At 42.2% G+C, this 21,312-nt stretch overlaps 2 protein-coding genes across 2 annotated transcripts; both read right to left on the reverse strand.

The window, feature by feature from the left end:
* Positions 1–1,824: 1,824 nt before the first annotated feature.
* On the reverse strand, positions 1,825–7,585 carry hpf1 (histone PARylation factor 1). The gene is made up of 8 exons (XM_020627706.3): positions 7,445–7,585; positions 5,917–6,100; positions 5,396–5,582; positions 5,155–5,253; positions 4,896–5,049; positions 3,009–3,096; positions 2,706–2,878; positions 1,825–2,177 (listed from the first exon to the last, which is right to left on the reverse strand). The coding sequence occupies exons 1-8, from the start codon at positions 7,568–7,570 to the stop codon at positions 2,043–2,045; spliced, it is 1,146 nt and encodes a 381-aa protein (XP_020483362.3). The 5' UTR covers positions 7,571–7,585; the 3' UTR covers positions 1,825–2,042.
* A 1,189-nt stretch (positions 7,586–8,774) lies between these two features.
* Positions 8,775–21,177, reverse strand: pde5aa (phosphodiesterase 5A, cGMP-specific, a). The gene is made up of 20 exons (XM_029278894.2): positions 20,243–21,177; positions 18,969–19,650; positions 18,256–18,339; positions 16,983–17,063; positions 16,261–16,350; positions 16,032–16,169; positions 15,865–15,932; positions 15,552–15,700; positions 14,988–15,163; positions 14,833–14,883; positions 14,263–14,409; positions 13,492–13,620; positions 12,535–12,629; positions 12,318–12,405; positions 11,618–11,718; positions 11,458–11,535; positions 11,314–11,377; positions 11,109–11,183; positions 10,132–10,215; positions 8,775–9,281 (listed from the first exon to the last, which is right to left on the reverse strand). The coding sequence occupies exons 1-20, from the start codon at positions 20,533–20,535 to the stop codon at positions 9,108–9,110; spliced, it is 2,847 nt and encodes a 948-aa protein (XP_029134727.2). The 5' UTR covers positions 20,536–21,177; the 3' UTR covers positions 8,775–9,107.
* Positions 21,178–21,312: the final 135 nt, after the last annotated feature.

The raw sequence follows: 21,312 nt of genomic DNA on the forward strand, positions 1-21,312 counted from the left end.
GTGTTAATAAATGATTGTAGGATACGCAGTAAGGGTCCAACTAGAGGATGATATGGTCCTAGTACAGTTATTTGACTGAACTGGAAATATATGATAAGGAAACATGGCCAGGGATGAAGATTCACCAGAAACACACCAAAGATAATAATAAAGCTGTTAGAGCAACAGTAAGAGAAACATAAAGATTATATCAGTATGTGTGTATTGTCACCATGTCGGGCATTCAACCAAATATAAATGTGATATTCCACACGTGTGATAGGCTAGTTTTAGAAAGACTATAACACAAACATACAGAACCATTAAAACACAACAATAGAAGTATTAAAATGTTGGTTACCCTCGTTAATTAAGACTCAGTCCACTGCTAGATAGTAGTTAAAAAATGGGACCGTATCCATATAACTCAGGGTTTACATGGAGGGGATTACTGACTGTGGGGAACTCGAGTGGGGGAATCAAACTGTAGACCCTGAAAATACAAAAAACTGTCACTTTGGACGTAAAGCAGCCGGACGGGTCACCTGGTTTTCATGGTGAGCATTTTATATGCAAAGTAGGGTAGTTAGGATACCAACATTTTAAACTTCAAATAAAATAAGTACAAATCTGACAATACAAAATCTAATAGTTGTTTTGATACCACACAAATAAAAAAGGAAGTCCTAGAAACCCAATATTTCTGTCTTTTTCGTTCTTTCTTCATTTATCTCTGAGTGAAATTCTAGTTTTACACTCTGTCATTGAGAGACGTGCTTCTTCTCACACACAATCAGGACCTGTGGAGAGAAGTCAGAGTTGGGCTGCTACACAGGGAGCACCACTGAGCTGTTGAGGTGCCTTGCTCAAGGGCCCCTCAGCCGTACTCAGGAAGTGAGCTGGCACCTCTCGAGAACCATGAAACCAACCTCCATATTTTGGGACCTCAATGGGACTTGAACCAGCCCCCCCTGTTTCCCAACTCAAGTCCCTAAACACTGAGCTACTGCCGCTCCATTGTCAATATATCGTTGGGGTTTCATTTACACCACAAATTGCAAGCAGTTTTGGGGTTAAGATGTAAATGAAGATCTTCATGTTTAAGTTTCCTCTTAATAATCTTTTTGTTTCTTTAATTTATTGCTTTATTACAACTCCTGCCTTTTGAGATCTGCCTGTTGTATCACTTGTATCCCTCTTTTTGGCCTTTATTCTTGTTGACCTCTTCCTTTTTTGTTTACATTTTTGACATCTGTTTGGCCTGCTTGTTGATGTTAGTGTCATTATCATCCAAAGTCTCTGCCTTTTCCTTTGTCTGTCAAAGAGCTTTGTAAACATCTGCTTTTAAATATATATATATATATACATTCATAAATTCATTATAACATCTACATCCTGAAGGATTCTTTCATCCTCTCATGTATGCAGCATCCCTTTTACTAATCATCTCGTACGTTTTTAATGTTTAATACAGAATACTCTTTGAAAAGCTTTTAACCAATCAGTGTGAATGATTGCACACTGACTGCTGAGTCAGCTATTAGACATGATGACTCAGCAAGAATAGTAGGGATTAAGTGTCACATACTGTACTAGTATGTAGTGAGGCTTTTTTTTATGTATATGTGCAACACTGCCCTCTGTCTTCACTCCTCAGTATGACACACCGTCGAGCCCCACCAGCCATGTTCTGTAAGATCCTTTTAAGGCGGTGAATAAATGTTGAGATGTGTTCTGCTTTGATGATCCTTATCCAAAGATGACATGAGAGAGACAACGACTGTGTCATAATCAGGGAGTTAAGCTCTCACATTGAGAGAAGACAGAATAACTGGACGGGTAAAATATATAAAAAAATACTTTATTAGACATCTAGCTTCTTTTTAAAAACATGAAACTCATTGAACTGGTTCAAAATCAATGACAGCAGCACCATAACAATCAAGAAACATGAACAGTGACGAACAACAAAAGACACAGATTAACGGTGGAGAAAAAAAAGCTTATGAGAGCCTGAACTGAAGAGGACATGTGAGTCTTTTTTCTTTTTTTTTTCCATCTTTTTATCGCTCAGAGAGTTGGTCCAGGTCGTCATGGCTACGGCTGGAGAGGTGGGCCTCAAGAATTTCCCCAAATAAATTCCTTTTGAGCAGGTTGTAAGCCATGGGCAGAAGCTGCTTGATGACCTTGTGGAAATACTGAGGAGAGAAAGAACACCAGAGACTGTCAGTGCATTGCCTGTGATTACAGGTTTTCATTTTTGGTTAGGTTTGACACATTAAGAAAGCTGTGAGGAGATGCTACGAGAGCAGCGTTTTAACATGACCCTGTGCAATGAAACACCTGCAAACCAGAGAGCACCTACAGCTATTATGAATAGGACACTACAAAAACCACTGCACTGAAAATGCTAAATGTAGAATTATGAAAAACGTGCATACTAGTGTTGCAAAGGATCACATTGACACTCTACTTGAACGCTGATTTTTTTGCACTGACACTCTACATGGAGATTTAGCAGTAGAACATTTATTCTACACATATTATTCCATCAATCAATGAGATCTGGTAGGGGGGGGCGTGATGTGATCCATTGCACCACTGTCTCAGTGCCTCTAGGCAGTATATTTAGGGGAATGATTGAGAAGAAGGTATGCAGTAATAAAGTTACACCACTGAGTGTGAAGGTTGTAGGGCTTTGATTGCACCGCTTCATAAAGACTCACATGAGATCCGTAACTGAAGAGATCTATTCCCAGCTCGTAGCCCATGCCGTAGTCACACTCGTCGTTGGCAAACTGAACAAAGGTGATCATCTCCTGGAGAGGTCCGAAGGCTTTCACGCGCTCCTCGTCATTTTGGGCTTCAGCGATCGCTTTACAAATCTTCTTAAGACCAGCTGGAAAAGAAAACAGAAAGTCATCACTCAAGGAAAAGGTAGAGGAACCTTCTTAATGTTAAGGTTAATTACTAAGTATACAATATATCATCAGTGTATGGTAATATATGATTATAATGTATTCTCTCACCGTCTGTCTCTGGTAGTTCTCTGTATCCTACATCATTCTTGTCTACAGGTACCACGATGCCAGCAGAGTGAAAAGTCTTGGTGACCACCTGTCAGGTGAAGAAGGTTGTTTTTTTTAGCGTGAAGCAATAATTTTTTTTTTTAAATAAATATGACCACCATTATTTAAAGTGACACTATCATGTGATGTGATGGGGCCGGCAAAACGGTTGTTTGAATTTTCAATGTTTTGAGACCATACATCGCCATTATTTTAATGATCAATAACATCAAAGGTAACCCAAGTTAAAAAAAAAAATATCACATCTTAAAGATAGATTCAGTAGCTTTTACTAAAAAATGAAATATAGACTATACAAAAGTGATGTTGCTCAATCATCACTTAGGGCCAGATTTACCAAGCTCCCAATTAAAGAGTACTACATTGCGTGTTCATTCCAAAAGTTTGCACGTTTGGTTGGTGGGCGTTTTGCGGGTGATCTACTAAGAAAATTTGCAAAACAGGTGCAAACCTTGTGGAGGCGGTAATATTTAAATTAGGCTTTTGCGTGTTCTACTGGTTTACATCAGGAAAGCAGGATGACAGCAAACGCAAAATAGGTATTAGTGGGAGAGGCAAATAAACGCACAATACTTTTGAGTTATAGGAGACAAATCTGAATATTACAAAGAACATTTTGGTTATAAGAAAACCTCGGCATTAGGCAGGGCCTCTCTTTTCTTCCCTTAATCTTAATCTGAAGTGTCATCCATTGAGCAGGAGGTGCGAGCTGTCTCCTCTGTGGACCGGACGCTCTACACTCTTTAAAATATAATGTTGGCGAAAAGAGGGAAATAGGAAGAAATAAATGTCAATGTTGAAATTCTTTAGAATGCAGAGGCTGTGAATGTTCAGTTTTCTTTGGCTATATGGCAACAATAGCCTGTAGTTTAATCATGGTGTTTCTCTTCCTTAACGATCAGGATATTGAATCAAATTAAAAAATAAATGCATGCGATTTGAAACATGTAAACACGATCTTTATGCCTTCTTTTGTTGTGCCTATGTCTCCTCCCAACTATAATAACAGCAGCCTGTTGTGTGTAACACTGGTCTCCTGGGTTAGCACGTTCTTTTCAAAGGTGTTAAATACAGACACAGTCACCGCAATTTTTTGCCAGGTTTGGTAAATCACAACGCGTGTACTAACTTAACTTGTTTGCATTTTCTCCTCCCAGTATTTTGCACGTTCGGGCAGAAACGTCCCATATTGCATATTCATTAAGTCAAACATACTAAATGGTCAATGTGTGTTGTTTTGCTCATTTGAAAGACGCAATCCTCACTGCACGCCGTTAGTAGATCAGATAGCACACAGTTTTTGCTGGTGGTATCAAGTTTGGACACGTTTTAAGACATGCAAACCTTTAGTTAATCTGGCCCTTAATTGCACAGTGAGCATTGAATTATTTCAGGCCCCTACCCTCCCTAACCCTACAGCTCCTCTGTAGAGAAACACTGCAGATCACATCACAAGCCCTCATCAGCTGACGGCCAGCAGATTAGCTCACTTATCAATGCCATCAAGCTGTTGTCATTGACGCTTGCTTTGTTTGGGTTTTTGCTGCTTCTCTTCCTGCCTTAGGCTTCCCTCGTTTAAACGTGAAGAGCAGGAATATGTGCTGTTCAAAGTCTACTGCTTTCCAAGTGAGCAAGTGGAAGAGCAGGGAGATCCCAGAACAGAGCCACACCGCCTAATATATATACATGCAAGTAAAGTATCTGAATCTTGACAAAGTGGTCCTGACTGATACATGTCGGCAACGATTTGGAACTGAAACATATATAAGAGTTTCAGGATGGTTGTTTCGGAGTTGCCTGCATATTTTTTGTGTAAGTTTGAGTTACCTTCTTGTCCCTCTGCTTCATGCTCTTTGTCTTCTGCTCCAGAGACAAGCCCAGCCTCTCTGCCCGCTCTCTCAGCTGCACCTCCAGGCTTTCCAAAGCATCTCCAGCTGCTTTCTTTCCGCCTCTCTCTTTCCTTCTCTTTAACAGAAACAACCTGGAAGGAGAGAACAAGGGGGGGGGGGGGGGGGGTCAACATCAGGGAAGAGCACATTTATGGCACTTTATAATAACTTCCTGAATACGTGGTGGTTGTACTCACAGGACAGCAGCAAACACGTTGTCCCCCATCTGTGTGATCGTGTAGCCTTTCTTTGCGTCGTTCTCTCCGACAAACGAGGGCAGGGAGTCCGGAGTGTCTCTGGGAGGTTTGGGGAACACATTTAGTGAAAAATCAGATCTACTCTCTCTCTCTTATTGGAGCTGCACCCTTTTTGAAATAGTAACATCACTGGCCCAGCGATGATCCGACAAAGAGACACCCACAGATTTGCGTTTCTTACCTGTAATAGCCCAGATGCTGCTTACTGTCCTCGCCCCCCTGAAGGATGGTCTGAAACTCAGGGGGGTCGTAAAAATACCTCCAGTGAAGGTGGAAGTTGGGCTGAGGGTTCTTTGAGAGTTTGTGAGCTCCGGCCAGAACGTCAAAAGGGCCGACCAGCTGCAAACCAAGTGTGTCTTTCAGTGCGCCTATGGAGATGAATAGCAGCACAGATTATAGATTAATGCTGGAATCCCCGGACTAACAAACGTACACGAGTACAACTAAATATATACTCTGTGTGTGTCTGTGAAAGTCATTTAAAACAGTCAACTTTTTAGATGAATAAACAGGTATCAAATGTGCGTCTAACAGTCTAATCAACGAGCATTTGTGCTCTTAGACCATCTATTCAGACTTCCTATTGGCTAAGTCACAGCTCATCCTGTTTCTCCATCTCACCAGACAGAAAACAGATTCAAAGTCAGATGGACCCTCCTGTCTTATCTGTGACACGATGCACTGTAAGTGAAGGCAGCTCACCACGAGGGCTGTCAGGACAAAGCTCCTTGCAGAAGTCCCAGAAGTGGTACAGATCCTCCGGCGTCTGCAGCTTGTACAGCTGCATGACCTCATCGCGCTGCTCTGAATTCACCTCGGACAACGGCACCTCTTTGGACTCATCCGTGCAGACTTTTTTCACCTCCCCGTTGCCCGTACCCGACTCCTACGGACATTTGTGGCAGGACAAAATATCTGTCAAACACCAAGTCACATATTTTCCAACACAGATTTTACGAACTACTACTGGGCAGGTCGACTTGGGGGACATCTTCTCGGAACTTGGATATTTAATGATGTTGAGCATGAGATGAATCTTGGTTCTAAACATCATCTCACAATTTTACACTGGCAAAAAGATCAAGAAGATAAAGGGACACAGAACATCTTCTAGACGGCTAAGGACCTGCAAATAAACTGGCATGGATGTTCTTCCACCTGCATGGAGAACACCTTTAAAAGATGGACACACCATAGACTAGAGACGTGCACAGAGTAGAAGAGTCAATATATTCAGGATTTAGGATTTAGTGCAGGGCTGACGTAAACTGTTTCTCATGATAACGTTGGAGCTTTGACAGTTTTCTGCAGAGTCGCAGGTAACTGCTTGGAGCCCCAGACCAGCGGGGAACCACAACATCGGCCCAAAAACGTGCAAATGTTGCAATGACAGTAGGAAACCTCCCTAAGAGCCCCCCCCCCCCAATCAGACAGCACTCACTCTCGTTGCCCTGCTACATGATGCATGCATTACTGCTGTGAAAACCAATGAAAGTCAACCAAGGAAAATGAAGAGGAATGATCTGACTATAGAAGAGAAGCAGGAAAATAGAGACAGAGGATGAAGCGTTGGGACACTTGCAGACATAAGGGTGATAAATGCGGGTTGTAGGGCCCCCCCGTCCCCCCCAATATTTCTTGCCTGGGGCCCCAAACAGACTCTAGAATCGCCTCTGGGTTTCTGTTATTTTGCACTCGGCAAATGGAAAAAGTTAAAGAGAGCTCGGCTGTTTTTTTTTGCAAGCCGCTAAGGATAAACAAACCTGCTCAATACATGCTTCCTATTGTTAACCTGTTTGTGCACTGATTTATTGCCTTTGTGGAAACCACGAATCAAAGCAAGACAGCCGACAACCTTCTCCCTGCAGCAGACTAACATTATCTCACACACGCTCATGTGTGTGGACATTAACGCAGCAATGCCAAGTCTGATAAACTCTGAGATATTGTGTTTAAAAACATGACGTGTGGCTTGTTGTGGACGTGTCTGGAGACGCTGCTTTGTGGTTTCATTCAGCAGAGCTGCTGCTGCTGCTGCTGCCATGTTGTCGTCTGACCACCGCAGCTCAGACAGCGTGCCAAACACCTCTGCCCGCGGCGTGTCACGTTAACATGCGAAGCTAAACCTCCGCAGCCACACTCAGCCACGTTTTTTTGGACCGCGTAATGTCGCCTCAAAAGCGGCTTTTCTACAGCCGACCAAGAGGAGGTGGAAACAGTGCGGAATTACCTGACTGGATTTGGGTTTTCTTTTTGCGCGCCCTGTCATTTTCTTCCTCTTGTCTCCCCGACGGCGTCTTCTTCTGCGCAACATGATCAGGGAGGTAACAGCCAGCGCGCAACCCTTAACGCGCATCACTGCCCCCCAGAGGCCGTGGGTGGTCACCTGCAGATTCTCAGACCCAATATGAGTGTATTATATTGACTATCAATTATCAATGATGCAGACTTTTAGGGAGATATCTGACACTTTCTCTGTCGCATTTGATGAGACTTCTAATTTAAATGTGTTGGTCTAACTTTAAGAGCGTTATGGTCAGTGGCGGTTCTAGACCTCTTTTTACGGAGGGGGGCCAAACTGGGGCCAGTTGTTTTGTCAGAGGGGAACATTAAACCCGGGTCAAAAATAGACAAAGATGATCGCTTAAAAAATATAATATATATCATGCCAAATGATAGCGCACATCATAAAATACCATGATTTATATTTGTTTCAGTAACAGTATTTAATACTAGATTGTGAGTCCGGTTGTTGAGTCAAATTCCAGTGTGTTATTAGGAGGGCTCTTCCTTTTTAGAGGGGTGGCCACAGGGGAGGACCAAGATCAGTCTTAAAGGGGCTTACTGGCCCCTGTTGGCCCCTGGCTAGAACCGCACATGATTATGGTTAATGGACTTGAGCTTGTTTATCTCTTTTTTACTCTTCTGACTACTTGAAGTGTTTTTACACCGCAGGTCACACCTTCACATTCACACTCTGATGGTAGAGGCTGCTGTGTAAAGTGACCATCAGAAGTAACTAATCCATTCATACACATTCATACTCCGCTGATGAAGCAGCTTGGGGTTAAATGTCTTGCCAAAGGATACATCGGACATGTGGCTACCCCCGACCTTCCTGTTGAGAGACGACCGACTCTACCAACTGAGCCACAGCCGCCCTGACATTTAATTTGTAGATGTCTTATATTGATCGCCTTCATTTTCCTCATAGGTGCCTTGCTAGTCTCACCTGTGTCTGATTTCCCAGTGCATGTGTTTCTTCCCTTCTGTATCAGTTCATACGTCTGATACGTACCCATGTTGATACATTTTATTTCCCAGTGTTCCTAGCGTTTACACGTGTTATTCCTCATCCACAATTTTCCCAGATTAACTCGCTGACCTGGCCACGTGGCTCTAAGTGTTATGAGCACAGTATAAAGAAAGTCCTCCACAGGGCTTTAACAGTTATCATCAAAGATCAGTGCTCGCCCATGACCAGCCTTCAAAAGTTTTTGGTTTCTACCTTTGACTGCATGGTGTTACATTTATGCAAATAAAAATACAGGAGACAGAAATCAATACCTCTCAAAATAAAAGTTATCTAAGAAACTTTATTTCTTTATCTACTCTGATGACAAACCAGGGCAGACAACAGCCACTCACAAAAAGTTACCTTCTGGTTTGATTGGATGTGGCTACACAAACATGTCTTTATGATTTTGAACATTTACATTCATTACAGAGTTCAGAAAAGTCCAAAACATCATGCGGCATAGCTCACATTACTGTACAAGAATATTGTAAATCATATATAACATGTAGTGTCAGACAAAGCTCTGATGTGTGGGTATCAGGTTTGTATTTAGTGATGAAGTTTCCAGAAGAAGAACAATCTTCTGTCCGGTCTTCTACTCCTCAGTCTGCAACTTCCCCACGTCGTTTTCATGTGTTTCCAGAGGAATGCTACAAAAACTGTTTTCACTTTCTTCTTCCGCTTCTTTAACAAGAAGCAGCCAGTTTTCTCTGTTCTTTTTGCAACCGAGCATTAGTGGGAAGCAGGAGTCAAACAGTGTTGACACAGCCTGAGGGAAAACAGGGACAAAGAGTGTGATGATTTAAAGCAGAATGAAAAACTAGAGCAGATGACAAGTCAGTAGGACCTTAAAAGAAGCCGTGTGCAGGTGTTAGAGGACTAGGAACCTTCCGTTGCCGTGGGCAACGATGAAATATTTGGAGTACTTTAGACAAAAGATAAAAAATAATTGCTGTCTGATTGACCAGGCTTCATTAAGACACTGGAGGAAGTAGAAAACTTTAAAGACACAAAAAGGGAAGATAATATAAGATTTCCTATGAACATGAACGTCGCTTTCTGCTGACTGCCATGGCAACCTCAGCTGCACATTGATGACGCTGCGTGGTGACTTGACTTGAAGCCTACTGTTCACAGGTACCTCATCGCACAGTGTGCATGCATGCTGTGCCCATTATATAAGATCTGTGTCACACAGTGTTGTTTGCAACAAACTTATAAGATAACAAAAACAGAACAGTGTAGGAGGCGTAAATTGTCTTGATATTTAAACTCTACATTTCCACATACATGTAAACCAAATGACTAAATAAAGAGATTAAGTGAGAAATAAATCTCTGTCTTTATTGTCTTACATCTCTGTGTGAGTATACAACAATAATTCACGTCTGGTTCCCCGTCATTCTCCCTGCTGAATACTTTCCCCTGCTCACGTTCTCCTAACTGCTTGCTTGTGTGCCATGCAGGTTATAAAAGGTGCAGGACCTGAGCCAGGCCACTGTTTAAAATAATTACTACAATAGTCCAGGTGGGTAGCGCCCCAGGTGAACTTCTTTCCTCATGCATGTACTATATGGACTACATCCACCTACACAGAAACAACTGCTGAGGTTACACACCTTGTAGAGTGGGTAGCAGATGTCATCAATGTATTCAACCTGCATGTATGGCAGACGAGTACTGTTCTCTCTGTTCATGATGCCCTGGTGGTGAGGAGAGAGAGAGAGAGGGAGAGAGAGAGAGAGAGAGAGAGAGAGAGAGAGAGAGAGAGAGAGAGAGAACTGGCTGTAAAAACAGAACAGGACTATTTCATGAGAGGTCACATCTGTAGTCGGTCCTCTAATGACACAAAGTTTTATTGTAAAGGTTTAAGAGGCAGTAAAAGTCTTTGAAAGACTTTGTGCAGTAAGACTAAACATCCTTTAGGATCTGATATAACTACAGGATGATCACCACAGACTAAACACATCAATAAGACGGACAATTCCTTAAAAACAACACAACTTCATAATTGAAATATCTAAAACACCTTTCTCTGTGTCTCCTCTACTCTTGACAAGGTTAGACAATGTGACTCTTACTTCACTACACAGAAAGACATTGACTTTTTTTTTTGCAAGTTCCCTCTGGCCTGCACTCACACTGCTCCAGGACTAACGGGGCCTGAGCACGGTTACCTCTTGTACATAACGTCATAATGCAACATACGCATGGCTTTAGGTGATCATGACGCGTGCTTAGTTTACAAGTCAGGTAGACTCAAAAATAAAATATTAAATAAATAAAAAGGGACGCATGGTCGAGTCTGCAGCTGCACATCGGAGAACAACACAGAGAACATGACAGCTACGTTGCTGAGTTTGTCGCTTATTTTGAGTCCTTTTAGTCATAACACTCCAGGATTTCTTGATAATGGAAGGCGGGGATTGATTACTTCATGATCACGTTGTGTACTCACGCTTGTGCTCGAGCATGAACTGTACCGCCCCGAAGCACACCTCCTCCAACCGGGCCTAGTGTGATAGCGCCCTTAATCTCACTCTGAGCAAACCAACACATAACATGTCAAAGTCATAATCCAGCCAGCAGGACTTACAACAGGCTTGATTTTGAACTCTTCTTTCTCTTTGTCCCCCTGTGCAAAGAACTCCATGGAAACCAGGTTGGCGATCTGTTGAGAGAGAGAAAGAGAGAGAGAGAGAGAGAGAGAGAGAGAGAGGTCAAGGTTACTGAACTCAGAGTGATTGAGAGATTTTGTGTGACGTGTTCAGATTAATAAAAAGAAAGAAAATGAGACCTACTCTTTGTTGTTCATGCCAAGGCTTCGTGATAGCAGAGAGGTCACTGGCTGTCATCAGCATCGACCTATGGGGTTAGAGGAAATGTCTTAAAGGTACAGTACTCTCCCTCTCCATCATATATCATCATCATCATATTATCCTCACCTCAATAAATCTCTCTGTTTCTCGCTCTTCCAGTTCACTTTTCTTTTCTTAGAGAGGCTAAAGAACTCTTTTCTTCTCCTACAAACAAAGATAAAGGTTTTAGTGATTGAACATGACACGCTCACAACTTGACCTGCAGACTCTACAAGTTTGAACGTACTCCATGTAGACGGTGAGGTCTGTGGCGAGGATTGCCCTTTTGATCATCTGTAGAACCGATCTGTGCTCTTCTGCAGAGAGGCCGTTGAGAATCTGACTCCCCTAGAGGAGGGAGAGAGCGAGTCAAACTTAGGGCCTTCACTCTACACGTTGACTCACACGGAAAAGCTTTAAATAATATCGGACAGTATGCTGTTTTCAAAGGGAATCGCAGCTCCGATTGTAATTCGTACTCGCAAACAGAAAATATTCAAAGTATTATTTTTTATTACTAATGTCATGATTTGGTCTGGTTTGGTTTGGTTTAATCATGAAACACTGAAGACACTCAGAGAAATCAATAATGTAATAAAACACACTAGAACATAGAGAGATACAAGAATAACAAATTACAAAATAAAACAGAAAACACTAAAGGCTAAACTAGAAAACATTTAAAGAAACACAAGGGAAACAAGCAACACTAGTGAAGAATAAGAAAAACTAAAACAAGAAAATCTAAACTCTGAAAAACAAAACCAAACCAGACCAAATCATGACAAATAATTAATATTTCACTATCATTAAAAGTGAAACCACACAAATTTCCCTTTTTAAAATCAATATCCAGGACTCCATGTGGCTCGTCTTGACATGTGGCTCAAATAATGCTAAAAAGAGAGAGATTGAACAAATGAAAACATGAACGGCTGAGGTCTTACAGTGTTGTTTAGGATGAAGAGGCACAGGTTGTAGTGGTGGTTCTCAAGAGAAGAGTGTCCATAAAGCTGAGCTAAAGGCTGCTGACTCCTGAGAGAGAGACAGAGAGAGAGAGACACATCATATTTTATAGGAATAAGAAAGCCGTGATAGGATAACCAGGAGGATATACAGACCAATTACAAAATAACACTGAGAGACAGGGATGTCATGTCTTACCTCTCTATGTATGAATTGCTGACTCCTCTGTGGTCCAGATCATGACTCAGCGTGGCTATCATCAACGCTAAAATCTCTGAACGGGAGAAAATAATCTGAAATATGAACAGAAAAGAGGGAGGGAAGAGGAGTGAAATGGAGGTATAGTTTATTTGAGGTTATTTTAATGCTTCTCTACATTAACACCTTATAAATATGTTACTTCATTTAGAACCTTTATAAAGGTGTGTGTGCAAACCCTGAGTCATCAGAAGCGATGACTAGTTTGCCAGAGATCAAGAAAGAGAGAAAGAGAGAGAGAGACACAGAGAGAGAGAGACAGAGACACAGAGAGAGAGAGAGAGACAAAGAGAGAGACACAGAGAGTGAGAGACACAGAGAGAGAGAGAGAGACAGAGAGAGAGACAGAGAGAGAGTGAGAGAGAGAGAGAGAGACAGAGAGACAGAGAGACAGAGAGACAGAGACACACACAGAGAGAGAGAGAGACAAAGAGAGAGAGAGAGAGAGAGAGAGTGAGAGAGAGAGAGAGAGACAGAGAGAGAGAGACTTAAATAAAAGAACAACATAGGTCACTGAGGTCGAGCTCCAGACAGCTTTGATCCCCTTAATAAAGCAGTTAAGAGGTTTTAAAAGGTCCAAATTTCATCCTGTTCCAATTAAATGAGACCGCAGTGTACTTAAAACTCCAAGCAGTCCTCGAATAACTCGCCCAAAAACATCAGCATAGTTTATTTAAATGAAAAGTTACATAACTAGCAGGTCAGGAGAATCTAGACCACAAATCAGCTCGTTGTTTTAGTCATTTGTTTACAAAATTTTAAGTCACTTCCAAGTGGCTTCATTTTTTAACACCAGGTCTGCCGCTTGGAACCGACACATTACGCATTACGCTCTTTGAGCACGCTTAAACATGACTTAGAGTGATGGTGGTAATGGCACATGAGAAACACACTGACCTGGAGTTGGTTTGTGGCCATGAGCATAGCAAACATGCTCTGAGCAGTGCTGAGTGCATGGTTCCAGTTGTGATAAGGCACGTTGTTCCTGTAACCACGTCTCACAGTCAGGACCCACTGACACAGACTCTGGAGAAAAGAGACGAGCAACACTTTGAACGATTACAAAGAAAGTAAAATCTAATTCTATTCTGATCAGTTCTAATGGTCTGATGTTTATGACCAACCAAAGACACATCTCACTGTCAGTATCCATCAACCGCTCAGTATTCATTCAGCCTTGCTCGAGGGTACCTCGGCAGTGCTCAGGAAGTGATCTGGCAGACCAGACCTACCAGAACAATTTCCAGAGTAGGTCTGCACCGGGACTAGAACCAGCAACCCAACCCAAACCAAGTCTACAGACTGAGATGTATATTCTGTTTTTTAATTTCTTAATGTTGTTTACATTTCTTTTGTTGTTTTGATCTCTTTCTATTGATTTTATTTCTTATTATGTATATTTCTTACTGTTGTTTACATTTGTATTTACCTATTGTTTCTTTTTCTCAATTAGATGTTTCATTTAATTCCTATTTCTGTTATAAATGTTTAATCTCCCACAAACTGTACGTCAGAATCTCCAGCTGTGTGTTAGTAAAGTATTTCTGAGTCTGCCTCTGATTTATTATGCTTGGAATAACTTTTGTAAAAACTGAAACGACTGTGATATTAATCTCTTCCAGAAGGTTAGCTGTTATCATGAAGCCTGAACACAAGCGGGTCAGTCACCTTGTAATCAATGTTAAAATCCTGCACCAAGTTGAGGTCCAGAAACATCCGAACGGTGGCCTGAGAGGTCATGTCTTCTGGCAGACCGAAGTCAGAGAAATGGAAATCTAGAATACGCAGTGAATCGGCAGAAGGAATTTCGGCCTCCTGAAAAAAAAAAAGAAAAAAGAAACAACAAAAAGCCATAAAAAATAAACACTCATGCTGAAAACACAACCGAGGAAAAACACTTTCAATCGTTGCTACTGGAAGGCAGTGACAGCCACTCACATGTAGTCATGGCTGCCAATCAAGAGATTTAAGTAGATAGAGGATTAGTTGTACGTTTGCATAAAAGCCAATTAATCTGACATGCAGAAATAAACTAAGGGGTTAATCCAGGACTGCAGACAGACTGACAGTACAATAAGGGAGGGTGAATTAAGGATAGCTCGGAGGAACACTTAGTTCATACATGATGCTGATGGCCTAAATTTGCCTTTCCACTTTTTTTTTTATGAGCTGCATCGAGGCTATGCAGGATCTGAAAGAGTCCTTGTATGTGCAAAAAAAAACAAAGTAAAGAATCACCTGCAGTACTTGGATTTCTTGCTCTGCTGCTGTGATGTGATAGGCTAGAACCTGTGGCAAGAAGAAAAAACATCAGCATTGGTTTTCAAACTCCTTTAACCTTTGACCCTGAGCTATAGACAAGAGAAAAACAAGGGGGGGGGGGGGTCACCCACCTCCTGTGTGACCTCAATACTGGCCCTGCGCTCCTCAGTGATCTGCACAGCCTGGGCGTACTGTAGAGCCAGGCCGCAGTACACCGCCAGGTCCTCTAGTAGGCGCTCATCATATCTGTTGAAGGCCTCCAACTCGTCTGAGTCTCTGCACCTTTTGTTCATTAGCTGGCACACGGCTGTATGACAGTAAAGGAATAAACAAGAGGATTCACTTTATTTGGCAAAAAGAAAGCGTCAATCTCTTCTGTAGAAGTAGTAGTAGAAGTAAAAGAACTGCAGTTCAGAGCGTCCACTTGAGTATTGAAGATAACTACATCAGTTCGTCTCATCTGTATATCTGGCCCATGGTTTCGCCGCTTTATCGTGGTTAAAGTAAACATTTACCTCCTGCTCTTAATCACGCTGTTTACAAAACGCTCACGTCCCTTTCAGTGCAGTAAACATCATTACCTGTGTGCTTGGCATGAGCGATGAGAAGTCATGATCTGTAGAAGTGAGTGAGTGAAGCTGAGACTAATAATATAAATAATGAATGAAGCCTGTTGTCATTTCAAGGAGTCTCACCAATAACATCTTCAGACCTCTCATTTCTGACAGGGCAGCAGATCAAGCTCTTCATTGACTCGTCAGAACTCTCAAACATGTTGAGTGTTTCCATAGCCAGCAGAGTTCGGAGGGCATATGACTGGTCAATATCGCTGACGTCATGCTCCCTGAAAAAAATGACATGGAAGCATTTTGAATAAGTATGATGTAAGATGAAGACTATATCGTTTGGTTTGATACAGATAAGCGCAGGACAACGTTTCAACAATATGGCAAAAATCAGTCAACATGCCATCAACCAGGTAATAATCTTTTCTAAATGAAGAGGTACCTTCTGTAGATCTGGCAGGAAGATCCAAGCTCTTCACACTCCAGGTGGATCACTCTGGAGAATGAATCCTAAAATAAAACCATCATAAGCACAGAAAAAAAACCTGTTAGAAAAGACTAGACTAGCGATTTGGAAATTAGAAAAGAAGAGTGAACAGGAAAAAGCACCTCGTCTTGATCACTGGGGATGAAGATTGTGCAGTACTGCGAACGTGTGAAGGGCATGATGGTGGCAGCCATTTTGCTCAGCAGAACTTCAAAGGAATGGTGCTCCTTTGACAATACCTGCGCCATCTCTATCAAGGCCTGATACACAAACAAAGAATCAGGCATAAATTGTTTGAGTTACATTGACATAGAAAAAAACTGACTTCATTTTGTTCCCTGTTGTTGTTACCTGACTGCGTTTGGCCTCTTGTCTTGAGCTCTCATATAACTGGACATTATCCAGAACCATCCCCAACACATCCATGTGGTTGGACAGCACCTGGCCAGTGAAATGAAAGGAGCAATATGTAACTCTGACACCTAGCGTTTAAAACGGGTACTGCAGTCCAAATTCAAAACATTGGAGAGAGCTGGCCCCCTTCTCTCTCGAGTCGAAGCTCACACAGGTTGTCATGTCACAAACACTGAAGCTTCAGTGTTTAGCCAGCTCTATTTTTCAAAAGCATCTCCAATATTTATCCTAGTTTGACCACATTTCTACGTCGCCGATCTTATTAGAAAAATTCTGAGGCTTTGAAGGTCGGGTAGAATCAGTTAGATCTGAACCAGTTTGCTTGCCCGCTTCCATCGCTGCAACACCTGTTGGTTTGCTGTTTGCCGTTTTTACCGCCTACCTTCTCTGGTCAAAACAAAAACAGACCAAATCATGGAGCCAGTAAACCTGGAGATTGTTGACAGTTGTTTAATCACGAGTCATTCTGAGGTCCCAGTTTGATCAACAATGTCATGTTAATGTACATTTTTCATAGCATCTGGGATGGAGTGAGACACAGTCCCAGTGCTGTTGGACTATTTATCAGTGCTCATGTAATAAATCAAATCCAATATGGGGACTTGGTAGGAGTTATCTTTTGTGTGACGAGAAACAGGTCCAAACTTTAGATGACTCACCTTTTCGTCCATGTTGGTAAAAACAGAAACTGATACGTCAGAGCTGTTTCTCTTGTTGAGCATAACCACCACGCCAACCACCTGTGCACAAAAGGAGAAGTGTTATATTATTGTACAGTCCGAGTGAGCACCAGCCAAGATTCTAATGTTGATATTTGGTTGAAAACAGGTTGAATCAAGGTCTGAACATCTAATACCTAAGACCAAATAACCGAAGAAACACAATTTTGTTTTGAAGTTTTGATAACTAGTTCATTTTTTAGGCTGATGGAAATGATGATTGTTTGTCTGAAGTCAATTTTCAGCATATGCATTGGGCGAAATAAAATCAACATAGAGACATTAAGACTGCTCATTCTCAGATACTAAAGCTATGTAGCTCTGACTACCTAGACCAGGATTTCCCAATCTTAGGGTCCTGTGAGGTCGCATGGAAGTCCAAAAGGGTCTCCTGGAATTTGTTTTTATTGATTAATAAAAATACATTTTATCTTCAAATATATTGAACACAGGCTACTGGGAGCCATAGCCAATGCCAAAACAAGAAACCTATAGAGTTTCTGTCTGTCATCCATTGTACAGAAATGTCATCCAGCCTTCCTCTGTCCACAATATACATGAAGAGGCCTAAATGTGGTCGATTACATGACTGAAAACAAATTAATTTAAGCAGAATGCTGAATATGATTTGGATGTCTGGGGTCGCCAGAGTTCCAGTTAATCTGGGGTCCCGAGCCAAAAAAGGTGGGAAACCACTGCCCTAGATAGAAAGACCGTACTAGGTACTTAATACATGACAGGATCAGTGTTTGACATAAATGTAAGTGACTGACTTTGGAGAGCGTTGATATTAGAAACAGGGAGTAAAGAGTTTGAAAAAAATGATCTACTGCATTATTTTTCGTTGGTGAATACGATGCAGTGATCGATTATGCACTCATTTTAGCTGTTAAAAATATAAGATGCATCTTGAAAATCGCAGCTTGTGAATGTGTAATGACTCTTGTGACACATTCAGAAACAGTGATCCGAGCATAGACGTTGAATCAACCGAAGAGACGTTTACTTTTGAATGTCTTTTCAACATTGGCCACTGACGTCTTCTAAACGTCTTTTAAACTAAAAAATGCTCATTGGGATCTTTGTTATAACTTCAGCTACAATGATCCACTGTTTATTTCTATAGGAATATGTTTGTACATTGTCTGGATAAGGCAAGAGAGAGAGCGAGAGAGGGAGAAATTATCTAAAAATAAATGGAAAAAACTGCTACCTCTTCTCTGTGGTTCTTGATGGGAATACTCAAAAGAGTCCTGATTTTTGATGATTGATCCTCATCTATTTCAAACCGGGGGTCCTAAGGAGGTTAAAAAAAAACATTTACGTAAACCACACTGCAGAAAAAGCACACCACTTTTACATAAATCATGTGTAATGCACCATTATGTGTATCAAGATCTTTATGTAGGACTGTAACACCAACTTCCCTCCTCAGTCTTGACCCACACCCAGCTAGGAATACCCTAATTTATCCGTACTAGTGGTGTCCCGGAGAATAAAAAGAACTATGCCTTCCCATCCACACCCACACTGGTTGGGGATTACCTGGCGTGGCGCTATGCCAGGTGTTGGCACTGACTCCTAATCTCATTGGTGCTGAGATCATGTAAGGATGGAGTGGGCATCATAAGCCCTATTTCACTTTGCAGGCTTGTGTGTATGTGTGGGTTTATGTAAGGAAAAGAACAGACTGGGGAGTAGTAGATAACATCACTGCCTCGATAATCACATGCTAAATCGGTGGAAGCCGTCTCTTAAAGGATTAGGAACTGGTGCGTCATCTGGGATTCCCCTAAACAGCCCCACCCTTCATGGAAACACCAACATGCCATCTAAAAAGAGCTTATCTGGAAAGTTGACCCATTTAGGTTAAGAGTTTTAAACTAAAAACACATCGACAACTAACATGAAAGTCTGAAAGTTTACCTCTGATACTTCTCTGAGGTTCATTGGCGACCCTGTAGCCAGCACACATCCCATGATGCCCTTCACTAGCTCCATGTGTGCATGGCTGCAGAGATTCCCTTCACTCAAGCCCCCCAACTCCATCAGAGCAACCGCCTCCTCCAACGTGCTCCTTCCACTAGAGTCTTTCTTTACCAAGGAGAGGCAGCAACCCTCAGCCACCAGCAGCTCCCCAGCATGCAGGACAGCCCCGAGGCAGAGCTCTGCGACAGAACCCATCCAACTGAGACCTCCTCTCATGAGCCCCCTCATCCACGGGCAGCACTCGCCATTTCCGCAGGCTGCAGGTGATGGGGCAGTGGTACACTGAGGCTGAAGAGGGAAGTGGGGTAACTCAGGGGAACCTGGGCATATGGGAGAAAGAGGGGGGCATGGGGAGAAGGAGAAGCGAGAAGAGCGAGGAGAGAGAGGGGAGTGACACCCCATCACATCCGGCGTGAAGGAATCGATCCACTCAGAGGCAACGTGGTGGGAAGCGAGGGGTTTTAGCCTGTCTGATGTGTAGGAAATGTTCAAGTGTGGGTTGGTGAGAGGTGAGGAACCTCTGCGATGGTGCAGAGCCTTCTGCAGGCAAGAGTGGTCCGAGTTGCTTTTAGGTATCCTGGGCTGCAGATGGGACACATCTGTCTGTGGAGCAATGGCCCTTTAGGGGACGGCAGCGAGAACAAAAATTACTGGATGGAAAAGTTCAACCAAAACTTGAATTTTACTCCATCATTCTTGAGGCAATATAGCCTAATAAAGCAAATTTTTGCCGTGCCAATTAACAAACTATAAATTGGTGGCGCGGATGGCCTAGCGGTTAGCAGATGCTATAGTCCTCAAAGCAGGCGGCACAGGTTCGAGCCTGACCTGTAGCTTCTTTTCCTGCATTTACTCTCTCTCTCTGTTTCGGACTCTATCCACTGTCCTATATTAATAAAGTAAAAAAAAAGACCCAAAATAAATATAGAGAAATACATTGTCTTTATTTTTATTAAGATACTAGTATTGTTGTTGTTGTTGTTGTTGTTGTTGTAGTTGTAGGCCTATTCATCACTTTCATTATCTTGTCCTTCTCTGACTTTTGAGCTACTGTAACAACTGAGTTCCCGCCAAAAGGGGATCAAAGGCTTTCTTATCTCCAAAGTACAACTTCAAGCGCGTGCTCTATAATTAGTTTTATTGGACTCATTAATTATTTAAAAAAAAAACCCTGATAAAACACATTTATGCTGCTATAGTTTGTGACTTACGCGGAAGCTCTGCGTAAAAAGTAGGCCCTGGTAAAGTCGGAGTGGTCATCCAGCCATGCCTCCACTTGGTTGCCCTTCATGCCGTCTTCAAACCTCCTGCGACGCGTCTTGGAGCGCGGGCTCCACAGCGGTGAGAAGAACCAGCCCATGCCCTTCATCGTCAGCGGCTTGCTCTCCTCGGTTACCGTGCGGAGGGACTCTTCTGTCTCCGCGGTGGCAGCAGTTGACACCCTGGCAGAAGTCGCGCTCCCGGACTCCATGGACTCCAGCGCCTCAGGTTGCAGACAGGGCATCCCCTCGCTCAAGTAAAGCGAGAAAAGATCCACCAAACTCAGCTTGAGGTTATCAGAGCCGTCTCGGAGAAACGCGTGCCATGCGGAGGAGCCCAGGCAAGACTACGGCGACGAGCAGGTGAGAACGGCAAAGTCTATGGAGCAGCTCGTGGAAAAAGGCTTGCGTCAAGGTAATCCCTGACCTTTATTTAGCCTATCCTATCTGGCTGCACTACACGTTCATTTATTAAATGGGACCGAATTAATCTTCGTTACCCAATGACTGGGCTGGGTCCAATCTATGACTTTGCTTCTCTGAGAATGGGCTCATGAGTAAGTCCCTCTGTCATATGTCAGTACATTTAGACGACCTACAAAAAGTTCACGTTTCTTATGTCATTTTTGCCTGACTGTTATCAGGAGGTTTCTCTTTGCACACACACAGTAGGCTGCATACTTAATAATTTTTAATTCCAAAAACAACAAACAAACAAACAAAAACAAGGAATTGCATATGTGCAGGAGAGGTAAAAGATCAAATGCAAAGGAACTTGTTTATTTGAATGCATGTAAATATAGGAATATAAGAAAAAACAGTCATTTCACTATAAAATATTACATTTCTAACACTTTTTTTTGCTAATGCACACAAACAAAGTTGTAATGTATGCAACCTATTATATTCTGTTTGCTTTTTGGTGTTATAGATGCCATCATTATGACGTCATTATTTATTTCTAGTAATTTGCCCAAACTTCATTCACATAAATCTGTTCACTTTGTTGGTTACTCTTTTTG

This window comes from Labrus bergylta, chromosome 1 (assembly GCF_963930695.1).
Source record: "Labrus bergylta chromosome 1, fLabBer1.1, whole genome shotgun sequence".
Taxonomy (NCBI): domain Eukaryota; kingdom Metazoa; phylum Chordata; class Actinopteri; order Labriformes; family Labridae; genus Labrus; species Labrus bergylta.

Coding starts and splice junctions, on each gene's coding strand:
- pde5aa (XM_029278894.2), bottom strand. CDS start 20,535: ATGCCCTGTCTGCAACCTGAGGCGCTGGAGTCCATGGAGTCCGGGAGC. Junction 17,064..18,255: donor TCAAGAACCACAGAGAAGAG/GTAGCAGTTTTT, acceptor TTTTGTGCACAG/GTGGTTGGCGTGGTGGTTAT. Junction 9,282..10,131: donor TCTGCTACCCACTCTACAAG/GTGTGTAACCTC, acceptor GTTTTCCCTCAG/GCTGTGTCAACACTGTTTGA.
- hpf1 (XM_020627706.3), bottom strand. CDS start 7,570: ATGCGCGTTAAGGGTTGCGCGCTGGCTGTTACCTCCCTGATCATGTTG. Junction 5,254..5,395: donor CAGCATCTGGGCTATTACAG/GTAAGAAACGCA, acceptor CAAACCTCCCAG/AGACACTCCGGACTCCCTGC. Junction 2,879..3,008: donor AGAACTACCAGAGACAGACG/GTGAGAGAATAC, acceptor TTTCTTTTCCAG/CTGGTCTTAAGAAGATTTGT.